Source organism: Strongylocentrotus purpuratus, unplaced genomic scaffold (genome assembly GCF_000002235.5).
Source record: "Strongylocentrotus purpuratus isolate Spur 01 unplaced genomic scaffold, Spur_5.0 spur5_scaffold_7, whole genome shotgun sequence".
Lineage (NCBI taxonomy): Eukaryota > Metazoa > Echinodermata > Echinoidea > Camarodonta > Strongylocentrotidae > Strongylocentrotus > Strongylocentrotus purpuratus.
The window spans coordinates 13200070-13216568 of record NW_022145613.1 but is presented as its reverse complement, the minus strand read 5'-3'; the positions used below and the strand labels follow the sequence as shown (position 1 = coordinate 13216568).

At 36.6% G+C, this 16499-nt stretch overlaps 1 protein-coding gene across 1 annotated transcript; it reads left to right on the top strand.

Moving 5' to 3' along the window:
- Nucleotides 1–442: 442 nt before the first annotated feature.
- LOC105439979 lies at nucleotides 443–9244 on the top strand. The gene is made up of 12 exons (XM_030974036.1): nucleotides 443–712; nucleotides 1214–1486; nucleotides 1906–2151; nucleotides 2772–3044; nucleotides 3464–3709; nucleotides 4330–4602; nucleotides 5022–5267; nucleotides 5888–6160; nucleotides 6580–6825; nucleotides 7447–7719; nucleotides 8139–8384; nucleotides 9006–9244. The coding sequence occupies exons 1-12, from the start codon at nucleotides 460–462 to the stop codon at nucleotides 9242–9244; spliced, it is 3087 nt and encodes a 1028-aa protein (XP_030829896.1). The 5' UTR covers nucleotides 443–459.
- Nucleotides 9245–16499: the final 7255 nt, after the last annotated feature.

Here is a 16499-nt window from a genome sequence, read left to right as displayed (position 1 = left end):
AATTATATATTCGACTTTTAGATTCTGCACGACGAGAACGTAGACTGCCCTTTTAAGGCAATGGCAGTGACGTCACATTGCCTTAAAAAGGCAGTCCGCGTTCTCGTCGTGCAGAATCTAAAAGTCCCTATTACTCCACTTCGAAAAACGTTCCGGGGGGGGGGGCATGTAAAAGTGCTGGTGATTCAAAATTTTCTTTTGCCCCCCCCCGATTTTTGTTGTTGTTGTTGCTCATTACGTCATTGCCCCTGGAAGATTAGCCCCCTGGAATGTTTGCCCCACCCCCCTCCCCCCATCCCAAACTGCTTCCGGCGCGCCTGCACGCGAAGGTTTGTTTTGATTACATAAAAAGCGATTGTAAATATGGGAAACAGACTTGTTTCTGTGATACACAGTTTTATTGCTGACACGGTCCGTTCTTTTTCACTTATTCCACTTCCAGACACTTGTGCGTTTGACATGGATCCACCAAATGTGACATGTTCAAATATAACGACAAGACCTTTCGCACCAAATTCTTTTCTCGGACTAGAGGCGGGAATCGAATTCACCAACGTGGATGAAAATGTTGACCCAAGTGGGGCCTCGTACAACGTCACGAAGGGATTCATTGTGGGAGACTTGTTCCCTCCAGGACACACACCTGTTACACTGTTCGTAAAAGATATTTGTCAGAATGAAGCTACTTGCCTCTTCTATGTAGAGAACACACGTAAGTATGAACATTTAATGCTAGTTCCCGGTCATTTTTAGGTGGCCGTTGAATAAAGTACTATCATATTTAATTCAGCACATACATCGTGTATTATCAGTCCAAATCAAAGCCTTATTTAGTCACTCAATTCAGCTTTTCGAAATGGTTTGTAATGGTGGATTGCCAAAATTCAGTTTCTTGACCATTCCACATAGAGAACTCACGTACGCCTTTCACCATGCTCTAGTAGTAAAATATATGTATTTTCAGCATAATAGTTTTGTGTCATATAATTGTTCCACAAGTCACAACGTTCCCCCCAAAAAGTTGCAAAATTATGGATAAGGCAAGAAATGCACAGTATGTGGCATGTCGTGAAGGCATCCCATCCAGCAAAAATATGATTGTTTATAGTTGCATTGAGATTCAATTTAGGATATCATTTATTATACACATATACAAATAATTGTCAAAATTAACTTATTTTTGTCTGTTTTTACATTTTGGATATTTTGGCAGTTACCGAGTTGCCTGTGAACTGTCCAGACTTGAATCGCAATGTAAGCACAGATGTGAACAAGGCGACGTATACCTTTAACCTAGATTTCGGAGCAGATAACGTCACCAAATCTGTAGATAATTACAGATATCACGGAGATGGTGTATCGGTTAATCTTACACTAGGAGGTTCCCCACTTGGAAGCAGTGTGTCCATAGGAACCCATGAAGTGATTGCCCTCATCTATGATGACGTATTGAATAAGACATGCACGGGGACCTCTGTTGTCAAAGGTACTATGAATAGATCTATTCTTGCCAGTGTTGTTCTGAACATGTTTGTTTACGTTTACCCATAAGCATCTTAGGTGCATCTCATTTTCATGGGGAAAAGATCGAGAATAATTCTCTTAACATATTTTAACACGATCACAAAGATTTTGGAGAAATATACGTAATTAAAGCATCATTTGCCTATTATATTCCAAATAGAAACATATGTAAACATCTTATTTGCATGGAGTAAAGATCGAGAATGATTCTTTTAACATATTTTAACACGATCACAAAAAAATTTGAGAAATATACGTAATCAAAACATCATTTGCCTATTGTATTCCAAATATAAAAATATGTTAACATCTTTTTGTAATTTGTGTATGGAAACACTTTCGATTAATTTAAATTTTCATTCACTTCATCATTTCTTATAGACACATATCCTCCTATTGTGTCATGTTTGAATGTAACTCTCCCTCCCGAGTCGCCAAACACCTTTTCTGGATTGACGAATGGTACAACCTATAACTACACAGATGCAAGTACTGACCCAAATGGAGTTACTTATAACGTTACACTAGAGGTTGACCTGTTTCCTCCAGGATACACACCAGTAACAATGTTTGCGGTCGATGCATTTAACAACTCAGAATCCTGCCTATTCTACGTACAGAACACACGTAGGTCTGATGAGACATTGTTCCATGAAGATTATGATTCGTCAGTGATAAAGCAATTATTAGCGATGTTACAATCAGTTACTGGATGAACTTGCAACTGCTACGCGACATTTTGCCCAATCCCACTGTGCTATTCGGGAGGGTATAAGGCCATTAACAAAATATATACATGTTTAGCATCCCCGCCCGCTTCCTTTTTGGGGGCCGCCTTCTACTTTTTTTTTCTTCTTCAATGAATAAAAACATGAAAAACATACAGCTAAAATGATCTATTTCTGATTTGCAAAAAAATAAATAAAATACCGGCGGCCAACTTGAAAAAAGAAGAAAAAAGGGCCGCCTCCTTCCTATTTTTCAAAAAAGGCAGGACGCTAAAGTTTTTATCTTTTATTTGGCCTTATTCTCCCCTGATAAAGTATGTTGCACTGCAATTCTTAAGATTTTACAATTTATGATATCGGTACTTGAATTAGAATTTAGCAAAAGAATTTCTTTCCTAAAAGTAGACAGCTTTTGCGCAAATTTCGAAAACTTAAGAATTTGAAAACTTAATTTTTCTTACATCAACCTATACAAAACGAGTTACCAACCGTCTTTTATTATCAATGTTTTTTTGGCAGTTACCGAGCTGCCCGTGAACTGTCCAGACTTGAATCGCAATGTAAGCACAGATTTGGACCAAGCGACGTATACCTTTAACCTAGATTTCGGAGCAGATAACGTCACCAAATCTGTAGATAGTTACAGATATCACGGAGATGGTGTATCGGTTAATCTTACACTAGGAGGTTCCCCACTTGGAAGCAGTGTGTCCATAGGAACCCATGAAGTGATTGCCCTCATCTATGATGACGTATTGAATAAGACATGCACGGGGACCTCTGTTGTCAAAGGTACTATGAATAGATCTATTCTTGCCAGTGTTGTTCTGAACATGTTTTTTTACGTTTACCCATAAGCATCTTAGGTGCATCTCATTTTCATGGGGAAAAGATCGAGAATAATTCTCTTAACATATTTTAACACGATCACAAAGATTTTGGAGAAATATACGTAATTAAAACATCATTTGCCTATTATATTCCAAATAGAAACATATGTAAACATCTTATTTGCATGGAGTAAAGATCGAGAATGATTCTTTTAACATATTTTAACACGATCACAAAAAAATTTGAGAAATATACGTAATCAAAACATCATTTGCCTATTGTATTCCAAATATAAAAATATGTTAACATCTTTTTGTAATTTGTGTATGGAAACACTTTCGATTAATTTAAATTTTCATTCACTTCATCATTTCTTATAGACACATATCCTCCTATTGTGTCATGTTTGAATGTAACTCTCCCTCCCGAGTCGCCAAACACCTTTTCTGGATTGACGAATGGTACAACCTATAACTACACAGATGCAAGTACTGACCCAAATGGAGTTACTTATAACGTTACACTAGAGGTTGACCTGTTTCCTCCAGGATACACACCAGTAACAATGTTTGCGGTCGATGCATTTAACAACTCAGAATCCTGCCTATTCTACGTACAGAACACACGTAGGTCTGATGAGACATTGTTCCATGAAGATTATGATTCGTCAGTGATAAAGCAATTATTAGCGATGTTACAATCAGTTACTGGATGAACTTGCAACTGCTACGCGACATTTTGCCCAATCCCACTGTGCTATTCGGGAGGGTATAAGGCCATTAACAAAATATATACATGTTTAGCATCCCCGCCCGCTTCCTTTTTGGGGGCCGCCTTCTACTTTTTTTTTCTTCTTCAATGAATAAAAACATGAAAAACATACAGCTAAAATGATCTATTTCTGATTTGCAAAAAAATAAATAAAATACCGGCGGCCAACTTGAAAAAAGAAGAAAAAAGGGCCGCCTCCTTCCTATTTTTCAAAAAAGGCAGGACGCTAAAGTTTTTATCTTTTATTTGGCCTTATTCTCCCCTGATAAAGTATGTTGCACTGCAATTCTTAAGATTTTACAATTTATGATATCGGTACTTGAATTAGAATTTAGCAAAAGAATTTCTTTCCTAAAAGTAGACAGCTTTTGCGCAAATTTCGAAAACTTAAGAATTTGAAAACTTAATTTTTCTTACATCAACCTATACAAAACGAGTTACCAACCGTCTTTTATTATCAATGTTTTTTTGGCAGTTACCGAGCTGCCCGTGAACTGTCCAGACTTGAATCGCAATGTAAGCACAGATTTGGACCAAGCGACGTATACCTTTAACCTAGATTTCGGAGCAGATAACGTCACCAAATCTGTAGATAGTTACAGATATCACGGAGATGGTGTATCGGTTAATCTTACACTAGGAGGTTCCCCACTTGGAAGCAGTGTGTCCATAGGAACCCATGAAGTGATTGCCCTCATCTATGATGACGTATTGAATAAGACATGCACGGGGACCTCTGTTGTCAAAGGTACTATGAATAGATCTATTCTTGCCAGTGTTGTTCTGAACATGTTTTTTTACGTTTACCCATAAGCATCTTAGGTGCATCTCATTTTCATGGGGAAAAGATCGAGAATAATTCTCTTAACATATTTTAACACGATCACAAAGATTTTGGAGAAATATACGTAATTAAAACATCATTTGCCTATTATATTCCAAATAGAAACATATGTAAACATCTTATTTGCATGGAGTAAAGATCGAGAATGATTCTTTTAACATATTTTAACACGATCACAAAAAAATTTGAGAAATATACGTAATCAAAACATCATTTGCCTATTGTATTCCAAATATAAAAATATGTTAACATCTTTTTGTAATTTGTGTATGGAAACACTTTCGATTAATTTAAATTTTCATTCACTTCATCATTTCTTATAGACACATATCCTCCTATTGTGTCATGTTTGAATGTAACTCTCCCTCCCGAGTCGCCAAACACCTTTTCTGGATTGACGAATGGTACAACCTATAACTACACAGATGCAAGTACTGACCCAAATGGAGTTACTTATAACGTTACACTAGAGGTTGACCTGTTTCCTCCAGGATACACACCAGTAACAATGTTTGCGGTCGATGCATTTAACAACTCAGAATCCTGCCTATTCTACGTCCAGAACACACGTAGGTCTGATGAGACATTGTTCCATGAAGATTATGATTCGTCAGTGATAAAGCAATTATTAGCGATGTTACAATCAGTTACTGGATGAACTTGCAACTGCTACCCGACATTTTGCCCAATCCCACTGTGCTATTCGGGAGGGTATAAGGCCATTAACAAAATATATACATGTTTAGCATCCCCGCCCGCTTCCTTTTTGGGGGCCGCCTTCTACTTTTTTTTTCTTCTTCAATGAATAAAAACATGAAAAACATACAGCTAAAATGATCTATTTCTGATTTGCAAAAAAATAAATAAAATACCGGCGGCCAACTTGAAAAAAGAAGAAAAAAGGGCCGCCTCCTTCCTATTTTTCAAAAAAGGCAGGACGCTAAAGTTTTTATCTTTTATTTGGCCTTATTCTCCCCTGATAAAGTATGTTGCACTGCAATTCTTAAGATTTTACAATTTATGATATCGGTACTTGAATTAGAATTTAGCAAAAGAATTTCTTTCCTAAAAGTAGACAGCTTTTGCGCAAATTTCGAAAACTTAAGAATTTGAAAACTTAATTTTTCTTACATCAACCTATACAAAACGAGTTACCAACCGTCTTTTATTATCAATGTTTTTTTGGCAGTTACCGAGCTGCCCGTGAACTGTCCAGACTTGAATCGCAATGTAAGCACAGATTTGGACCAAGCGACGTATACCTTTAACCTAGATTTCGGAGCAGATAACGTCACCAAATCTGTAGATAGTTACAGATATCACGGAGATGGTGTATCGGTTAATCTTACACTAGGAGGTTCCCCACTTGGAAGCAGTGTGTCCATAGGAACCCATGAAGTGATTGCCCTCATCTATGATGACGTATTGAATAAGACATGCACGGGGACCTCTGTTGTCAAAGGTACTATGAATAGATCTATTCTTGCCAGTGTTGTTCTGAACATGTTTGTTTACGTTTACCCATAAGCATCTTAGGTGCATCTCATTTTCATGGGGAAAAGATCGAGAATAATTCTCTAAACATATTTTAACACGATCACAAAGATTTTGGAGAAATATACGTAATTAAAACATCATTTGCCTATTATATTCCAAATAGAAACATATGTAAACATCTTATTTGCATGGAGTAAAGATCGAGAATGATTCTTTTAACATATTTTAACACGATCACAAAAAAAATTGAGAAATATACGTAATCAAAACATCATTTGCCTATTGTATTCCAAATATAAAAATATGTTAACATCTTTTTGTAATTTGTGTATGGAAACACTTTCGATTAATTTAAATTTTCATTCACTTCATCATTTCTTATAGACACATATCCTCCTATTGTGTCATGTTTGAATGTAACTCTCCCTCCCGAGTCGCCAAACACCTTTTCTGGATTGACGAATGGTACAACCTATAACTACACAGATGCAAGTACTGACCCAAATGGAGTTACTTATAACGTTACACTAGAGGTTGACCTGTTTCCTCCAGGATACACACCAGTAACAATGTTTGCGGTCGATGCATTTAACAACTCAGAATCCTGCCTATTCTACGTACAGAACACACGTAGGTCTGATGAGACATTGTTCCATGAAGATTATGATTCGTCAGTGATAAAGCAATTATTAGCGATGTTACAATCAGTTACTGGATGAACTTGCAACTGCTACCCGACATTTTGCCCAATCCCACTGTGCTATTCGGGAGGGTATAAGGCCATTAACAAAATATATACATGTTTAGCATCCCCGCCCGCTTCCTTTTTGGGGGCCGCCTTCTACTTTTTTTTTCTTCTTCACTGAATAAAAACATGAAAAACATACAGCTAAAATGATCTATTTCTGATTTGCAAAAAAATAAATAAAATACCGGCGGCCAACTTGAAAAAAGAAGAAAAAAGGGCCGCCTCCTTCCTATTTTTCAAAAAAGGCAGGACGCTAAAGTTTTTATCTTTTATTTGGCCTTATTCTCCCCTGATAAAGTATGTTGCACTGCAATTCTTAAGATTTTACAATTTCTGATATCGGTACTTGAATTAGAATTTAGCAAAAGAATTTCTTTCCTAAAAGTAGACAGCTTTTGCGCAAATTTCGAAAACTTAAGAATTTGAAAACTTAATTTTTCTTACATCAACCTATACAAAACGAGTTACCAACCGTCTTTTATTATCAATGTTTTTTTTGGCAGTTACCGAGCTGCCCGTGAACTGTCCAGACTTGAATCGCAATGTAAGCACAGATGTGGACCAAGCGACGTATACCTTTAACCTAGATTTCGGAGCAGATAACGTCACCAAATCTGTAGATAGTTACAGATATCACGGAGATGGTGTATCGGTTAATCTTACACTAGGAGGTTCCCCACTTGGAAGCAGTGTGTCCATAGGAACCCATGAAGTGGTTGCCCTCATCTATGATGATCTCTTGAATAAGACATGCACGGGGACCTCTGTTGTCGAAGGTACTATGAATAGATCTATTCACGCCAGTGTTGTTCTGAACATGTTTGTTTACGTTTACCCATAAGCATCTTAGGTGCATCTCATTTTCATGGGGAAAAGATCGAGAATAATTCTCTAAACATATTTTAACACGATCACAAAGATTTTGGAGAAATATACGTAATTAAAACATCATTTGCCTATTATATTCCAAATAGAAACATATGTCAACATCTTATTTGCATGGAGTAAAGATCGAGAATGATTCTTTTAACATATTTTAATACGATCACAAAAAAATTTGAGAAATATACGTAATTAAAACATCATTTGCCTATTGTATTCCAAATATAAAAATATGTTAACATCTTTTTGTAATTTGTGTATGGAAACACTTTCGATTAATTTAAATTTTCATTCACTTCATCATTTCTTATAGACACATATCCTCCTATTGTGTCATGTTTGAATGTAACTCTCCCTCCCGAGTCGCCAAACACCTTTTCTGGATTGACGAATGGTACAACCTATAACTACACAGATGCAAGTACTGACCCAAATGGAGTTACTTATAACGTTACACTAGAGGTTGACCTGTTTCCTCCAGGATACACACCAGTAACAATGTTTGCGGTCGATGCATTTAACAACTCAGAATCCTGCCTATTCTACGTACAGAACACACGTAGGTCTGATGAGACATTGTTCCATGAAGATTATGATTCGTCAATGATAAAGCAATTATTAGCGATGTTACAATCAGTTACTGGATGAACTTGCAACTGCTACCCGACATTTTGCCCAATCCCACTGTGCTATTCGGGAGGGTATAAGGCCATTAACAAAATATATACATGTTTAGCATCCCCGCCCGCTTCCTTTTTGGGGGCCGCCTTCTACTTTTTTTTCCTTCTTCACTGAATAAAAACATGAAAAACATACAGCTAAAATGATCTATTTCTGATTTGCAAAAAAAAAAATAAAATACCGGCGGCCAACTTGAAAAAAGAAGAAAAAAGGGCCGCCTCCTTCCTATTTTTCAAAAAAGGCAGGACGCTAAAGTTTTTATCTTTTATTTGGCCTTATTCTCCCCTGATAAAGTATGTTGCACTGCAATTCTTAAGATTTTACAATTTCTGATATCGGTACTTGAATTAGAATTTAGCAAAAGAATTTCTTTCCTAAAAGTAGACAGCTTTTGCGCAAATTTCGAAAACTTAAGAATTTGAAAACTTAATTTTTCTTACATCAACCTATACAAAACGAGTTACCAACCGTCTTTTATTATCAATGTTTTTTTTGGCAGTTACCGAGCTGCCCGTGAACTGTCCAGACTTGAATCGCAATGTAAGCACAGATGTGGACCAAGCGACGTATACCTTTAACCTAGATTTCGGAGCAGATAACGTCACCAAATCTGTAGATAGTTACAGATATCACGGAGATGGTGTATCGGTTAATCTTACACTAGGAGGTTCCCCACTTGGAAGCAGTGTGTCCATAGGAACCCATGAAGTGTTGCCCTCATCTATGATGACGTATTGAATAAGACATGCACGGGGACCTCTGTTGTCAAAGGTACTATGAATAGATCTATTCTTGCCAGTGTTGTTCTGAACATGTTTGTTTACGTTTACCCATAAGCATCTTAGGTGCATCTCATTTTCATGGGGAAAAGATCGAGAATAATTCTCTAAACATATTTTAACACGATCACAAAGATTTTGGAGAAATATACGTAATTAAAACATCATTTGCCTATTATATTCCAAATAGAAACATATGTAAACATCTTATTTGCATGGAGTAAAGATCGAGAATGATTCTTTTAACATATTTTAATACGATCACAAAAAAAATTGAGAAATATACGTAATCAAAACATCATTTGCCTATTGTATTCCAAATATAAAAATATGTTAACATCTTTTTGTAATTTGTGTATGGAAACACTTTCGATTAATTTAAATTTTCATTCACTTCATCATTTCTTATAGACACATATCCTCCTATTGTGTCATGTTTGAATGTAACTCTCCCTCCCGAGTCGCCAAACACCTTTTCTGGATTGACGAATGGTACAACCTATAACTACACAGATGCAAGTACTGACCCAAATGGAGTTACTTATAACGTTACACTAGAGGTTGACCTGTTTCCTCCAGGATACACACCAGTAACAATGTTTGCGGTCGATGCATTTAACAACTCAGAATCCTGCCTATTCTACGTACAGAACACACGTAGGTCTGATGAGACATTGTTCCATGAAGATTATGATTCGTCAGTGATAAAGCAATTATTAGCGATGTTACAATCAGTTACTGGATGAACTTGCAACTGCTACCCGACATTTTGCCCAATCCCACTGTGCTATTCGGGAGGGTATAAGGCCATTAACAAAATATATACATGTTTAGCATCCCCGCCCGCTTCCTTTTTGGGGGCCGCCTTCTACTTTTTTTTCTTCTTCACTGAATAAAAACATGAAAAACATACAGCTAAAATGATCTATTTCTGATTTGCAAAAAAATAAATAAAATACCGGCGGCCAACTTGAAAAAAGAAGAAAAAAGGGCCGCCTCCTTCCTATTTTTCAAAAAAGGCAGGACGCTAAAGTTTTTATCTTTTATTTGGCCTTATTCTCCCCTGATAAAGTATGTTGCACTGCAATTCTTAAGATTTTACAATTTCTGATATCGGTACTTGAATTAGAATTTAGCAAAAGAATTTCTTTCCTAAAAGTAGACAGCTTTTGCGCAAATTTCGAAAACTTAAGAATTTGAAAACTTAATTTTTCTTACATCAACCTATACAAAACGAGTTACCAACCGTCTTTTATTATCAATGTTTTTTTTGGCAGTTACCGAGCTGCCCGTGAACTGTCCAGACTTGAATCGCAATGTAAGCACAGATGTGGACCAAGCGACGTATACCTTTAACCTAGATTTCGGAGCAGATAACGTCACCAAATCTGTAGATAGTTACAGATATCACGGAGATGGTGTATCGGTTAATCTTACACTAGGAGGTTCCCCACTTGGAAGCAGTGTGTCCATAGGAACCCATGAAGTGGTTGCCCTCATCTATGATGATCTCTTGAATAAGACATGCACGGGGACCTCTGTTGTCGAAGGTACTATGAATAGATCTATTCACGCCAGTGTTGTTCTGAACATGTTTGTTTACGTTTACCCATAAGCATCTTAGGTGCATCTCATTTTCATGGGGAAAAGATCGAGAATAATTCTCTAAACATATTTTAACACGATCACAAAGATTTTGGAGAAATATACGTAATTAAAACATCATTTGCCTATTATATTCCAAATAGAAACATATGTCAACATCTTATTTGCATGGAGTAAAGATCGAGAATGATTCTTTTAACATATTTTAATACGATCACAAAAAAATTTGAGAAATATACGTAATTAAAACATCATTTGCCTATTGTATTCCAAATATAAAAATATGTTAACATCTTTTTGTAATTTGTGTATGGAAACACTTTCGATTAATTTAAATTTTCATTCACTTCATCATTTCTTATAGACACATATCCTCCTATTGTGTCATGTTTGAATGTAACTCTCCCTCCCGAGTCGCCAAACACCTTTTCTGGATTGACGAATGGTACAACCTATAACTACACAGATGCAAGTACTGACCCAAATGGAGTTACTTATAACGTTACACTAGAGGTTGACCTGTTTCCTCCAGGATACACACCAGTAACAATGTTTGCGGTCGATGCATTTAACAACTCAGAATCCTGCCTATTCTACGTACAGAACACACGTAGGTCTGATGAGACATTGTTCCATGAAGATTATGATTCGTCAATGATAAAGCAATTATTAGCGATGTTACAATCAGTTACTGGATGAACTTGCAACTGCTACCCGACATTTTGCCCAATCCCACTGTGCTATTCGGGAGGGTATAAGGCCATTAACAAAATATATACATGTTTAGCATCCCCGCCCGCTTCCTTTTTGGGGGCCGCCTTCTACTTTTTTTTCCTTCTTCACTGAATAAAAACATGAAAAACATACAGCTAAAATGATCTATTTCTGATTTGCAAAAAAATAAAATAAAATACCGGCGGCCATTTTGAAAAAAGAAGAAAAAAGGGCCGCCTCCTTCCTATTTTTCAAAAAAGGCAGGACGCTAAAGTTTTTATCTTTTATTTGGCCTTATTCTCCCCTGATAAAGTATGTTGCACTGCAATTCTTAAGATTTTACAATTTCTGATATCGGTACTTGAATTAGAATTTAGCAAAAGAATTTCTTTCCTAAAAGTAGACAGCTTTTGCGCAAATTTCGAAAACTTAAGAATTTGAAAACTTGATTTTTCTTACATCAACCTATACAAAACGAGTTACCAACCGTCTTTTATTATCAATGTTTTTTTTGGCAGTTACCGAGCTGCCCGTGAACTGTCCAGACTTGAATCGCAATGTAAGCACAGATGTGGACCAAGCGACGTATACCTTTAACCTAGATTTCGGAGCAGATAACGTCACCAAATCTGTAGATAGTTACAGATATCACGGAGATGGTGTATCGGTTAATCTTACACTAGGAGGTTCCCCACTTGGAAGCAGTGTGTCCATAGGAACCCATGAAGTAGTTGCCCTCATCTATGATGACGTATTGAATAAGACATGCACGGGGACCTCTGTTGTCGAAGGTACTATGAATAGATCTATTCACGCCAGTGTTGTTCTGAACATGTTTGTTTACGTTTACCCATAAGCATCTTAGGTGCATCTCATTTTCATGGGGAAAAGATCGAGAATATTTCTTTTAACATATTTTAACACGATCACAAAGATTTTTGAAAAATATACGTAATTAAAACATCAATTGCCTATTATATTCCAAATAGAAACATATGTAAACATCTTATTTGCATGGGGTAAAGATCGAGAATGATTCTTTTAACATATTTTAACACGATCACAAAAAAAATTGAGAAATATACGTAATTAAAACATCATTTGCCTATTGTATTCCAAATATAAAAATATGTTAACATCTTTTTGTAATTTGTGTATGGAAACACTTTCGATTAATTTAAATTTTCATTCACTTCATCATTTCTTATAGACACATATCCTCCTATTGTGTCATGTTTGAATGTAACTCTCCCTCCCGAGTCGCCAAACACCTTTTCTGGATTGACGAATGGTACAACCTATAACTACACAGATGCAAGTACTGACCCAAATGGAGTTACTTATAACGTTACACTAGAGGTTGACCTGTTTCCTCCAGGATACACACCAGTAACAATGTTTGCGGTCGATGCATTTAACAACTCAGAATCCTGCCTATTCTACGTCCAGAACACACGTAGGTCTGATGAGACATTGTTCCATGAAGATTATGATTCGTCAGTGATAAAGCAATTATTAGCGATGTTACAATCATTTACTGGATGAACTTGCAACTGCTACCCGACATTTTGCCCAATCCCACTGTGCTATTCGGGAGGGTATAAGGCCATTAACAAAATATATACATGTTTAGCATCCCCGCCCGCTTCCTTTTTGGGGGCCGCCTTCTACTTTTTTTTCTTCTTCACTGAATGAAAACATGAAAAACATACAGCTAAAATGATCTATTTCTGATTTGCAAAAAAAAAAAAAAAATACCGGCGGCCAACTTGAAAAAAGAAGAAAAAAGGGCCGCCTCCTTCCTATTTTTCAAAAAAGGCAGGACGCTAAAGTTTTTATCTTTTATTTGGCCTTATTCTCCCCTGATAAAGTATGTTGCACTGCAATTCTTAAGATTTTACAATTTCTGATATCGGTACTTGAATTAGAATTTAGCAAAAGAATTTCTTTCCTAAAAGTAGACAGCTTTTGCGCAAATTTCGAAAACTTAAGAATTTGAAAACTTAATTTTTCTTACATCAACCTATACAAAACGAGTTACCAACCGTCTTTTATTATCAATGTTTTTTTTGGCAGTTACCGAGCTGCCCGTGAACTGTCCAGACTTGAATCGCAATGTAAGCACAGATGTGGACCAAGCGACGTATACCTTTAACCTAGATTTCGGAGCAGATAACGTCACCAAATCTGTAGATAGTTACAGATATCACGGAGATGGTGTATCGGTTAATCTTACACTAGGAGGTTCCCCACTTGGAAGCAGTGTGTCCATAGGAACCCATGAAGTGGTTGCCCTCATCTATGATGACGTATTGAATAAGACATGCACAGGAACATACAATATTCAAGGTAATATATGTCATTTCATTCACAGATATGGTGAATATTGAGAGAGCCGAATAAATGATATTGCAATATGCGTTTAAAGGGCAAGTCTACTCCAAAAATAACTTAATTTCATTAAAAGCAAAAAAATTAGACAAACAAATCAAAACAAGTTTGAGCAAAATCGGATAACTAATAAGAAAGTTATGAATTTTTGAAAAAGTGTGTAAAACTATGGAACAATGAGAATCACAACACAATTTGCCAAGATCGTAATCAGTTTGTGACGTCATGTCCTCACAACTTAACAATTGCTTTACATAGTTACATCCCATTAATTTTCCTTTTTATCCCCCAAAACTTGATTTCCCCATGCCTTTGCGTTGTATCATATTGCGTGCATGGCATTTCCCAAAAACTTTTATGTATTTTGAGGAATTGATACTATTTTCTGAATATTGTATTTCATAATTATTGATTTTTCTACTAATAGTTTTGTTAAATTCAATTTTGTATGATTTACCTGGACAAAAATTACTCTTTATTGTGCATCCACATAAACACATATTACTAACAATCTAACTTGGGTGCTGGTGTGAAGAAATAAGATTCTTAGGGTGAAAATAGGAAATTTATATTATCAATATACAGAAAATAATTAGTGGATAGTGAGGACCATACGTCACAGACTCCTGAGTGAGTTGCCAAAATTGTGTAGTGATTTTCAAAGTTTGTCATGTCATTAAAAATTCTTAACTTTCTTATTAGTTATCCGATTTTGCTCAAACTTTTTTTGATTAGTTTGTCTGATTTTTCTGGTTCTATTGAAAGTAAGATATTTTTGGAGTGGACTTGGGCTTTAAACAGGAAGTGAATCGTCATTACGAAAATGAGTTTACTTTCTAATTCATAAATATTTGATAATAAGTGCCAACAAGATATTAGACAAAATATGCAAATATAAAGTTGCTCTGTCAAATGCATTTTTGCCTTTTGTTGTCTCATACGTGTAACGTTACTACGTATTGTGTTATATAACTCACTTGTAATTCACTTGATCCAGGATTATTCATGGTTTCGTTTGGTTGGGGTTGTCATCATATTTATCTGGGGCATCTTTCCACCATTTCTCAAGCCCAGATTTGAAACGATTGATAGTGGTACTCTCCACAACATCGCCTGGAAGACCATTCCACACATTGATTATTCTCTGGCTGAATGAGTTTTTCCTTAGTGTCTTCCGGTATTTTAGCTTGTAAAGCTTAAGTGAGTGACCACGTGTGCGACTGCACTTTGTTCTGCTAAAGAAATGTTGTTTTTGAAGATTATCAAACTGGTGAATTATTCTGAATACTTGAATCATATCAGATCGTTTCCGTCTGAACTGTAGAGTGGGGATTTTCAGTGCTTTGAGTCTCTCTGAGTAGTTTAAGTGTCTCACACTTTTGACGAGTTTTGTAGCCCTCCTTTGTACCTTTTCCAACTTATCCCTGTCCTTATTTAAAAGATGGTTCCATACTGTTGAGCAGTACTCTAACTTAGGTCGTGCCAGGGTTTTATACAGGAGAACCAATGACTTTTCATCAAGGTGATGAAAATTTCTCTTGAGGAGCCCAAGGATGGATTTTGCCTCGGCTGTAATTTTTCCGACATGCAGGCTGAATTTCAAGGACGGGTCAAAAGTGACTCCCAGGTTTTTTTTCCTCAGTTACGTCATTTATCATGGCGTTTGTCTCTTTGTTGATGGAATAGCTTTCTCTGGGGTTTTTGTATCCATAGTGGATGACCTTGCACTTGGATTCGTTGAAAGGTAGCTGCCATCTTTTTGACCATTCCATCAGAGCATCAATATCATATTGCAATTTGTTGACATCTACAGCACCCTTTACCGGTCCATATACTTTGGTGTCATCGACAAACAGCGCAACACTAGAGTTTACTGCTAGAGGAAGATCGTTGATGTAGATGAGGAACAAGATCGGACCGAGCACAGACCCTTGCGGAATGCCACTTGTTACATTTTTCCATGATGAGTAGGCTCCATCTACTCTAACTCTTTGCGTTTTACATGTCAATAGGGCTTTGATCCACTTGGAGAGTTTCCCTTGAATTCCATATGCTTCAATCTTCGCAATCAGCCTCATGTGAGGGACACTGTCAAAAGCTTTCACAAAATCTAGGTAAATGCAGTCAAATGGTATTGAAAGGTCTTCAAGTTTTGACCATGTCTCTAATACCTCCAATAACTGTGAAGCACATGATCTTCCACTTCTGAATCCATGTTGTCTGGCAGAAAAAAACTCATTCTTTTCCATGTGCTCTGCTATCTTATCTCTCACTATCTTTTCCATGACTTTGCAAGTTACAGATGTCAAACTCACTGGTCTGTAATTACCACTGCCATCCTTACGTCCTGATTTGTGTAATGGGACAACATTGGATTTTTCCATGCTGTTGGTACTCATTCATGGATTTCTTGAAAATCAGATAAAGTGGAATACATATAGCATCTGCAGCCTCTCTCAGTACCTTTGAGTGTATCTCATCTGGACCAGGGGATTTGTCAGGCT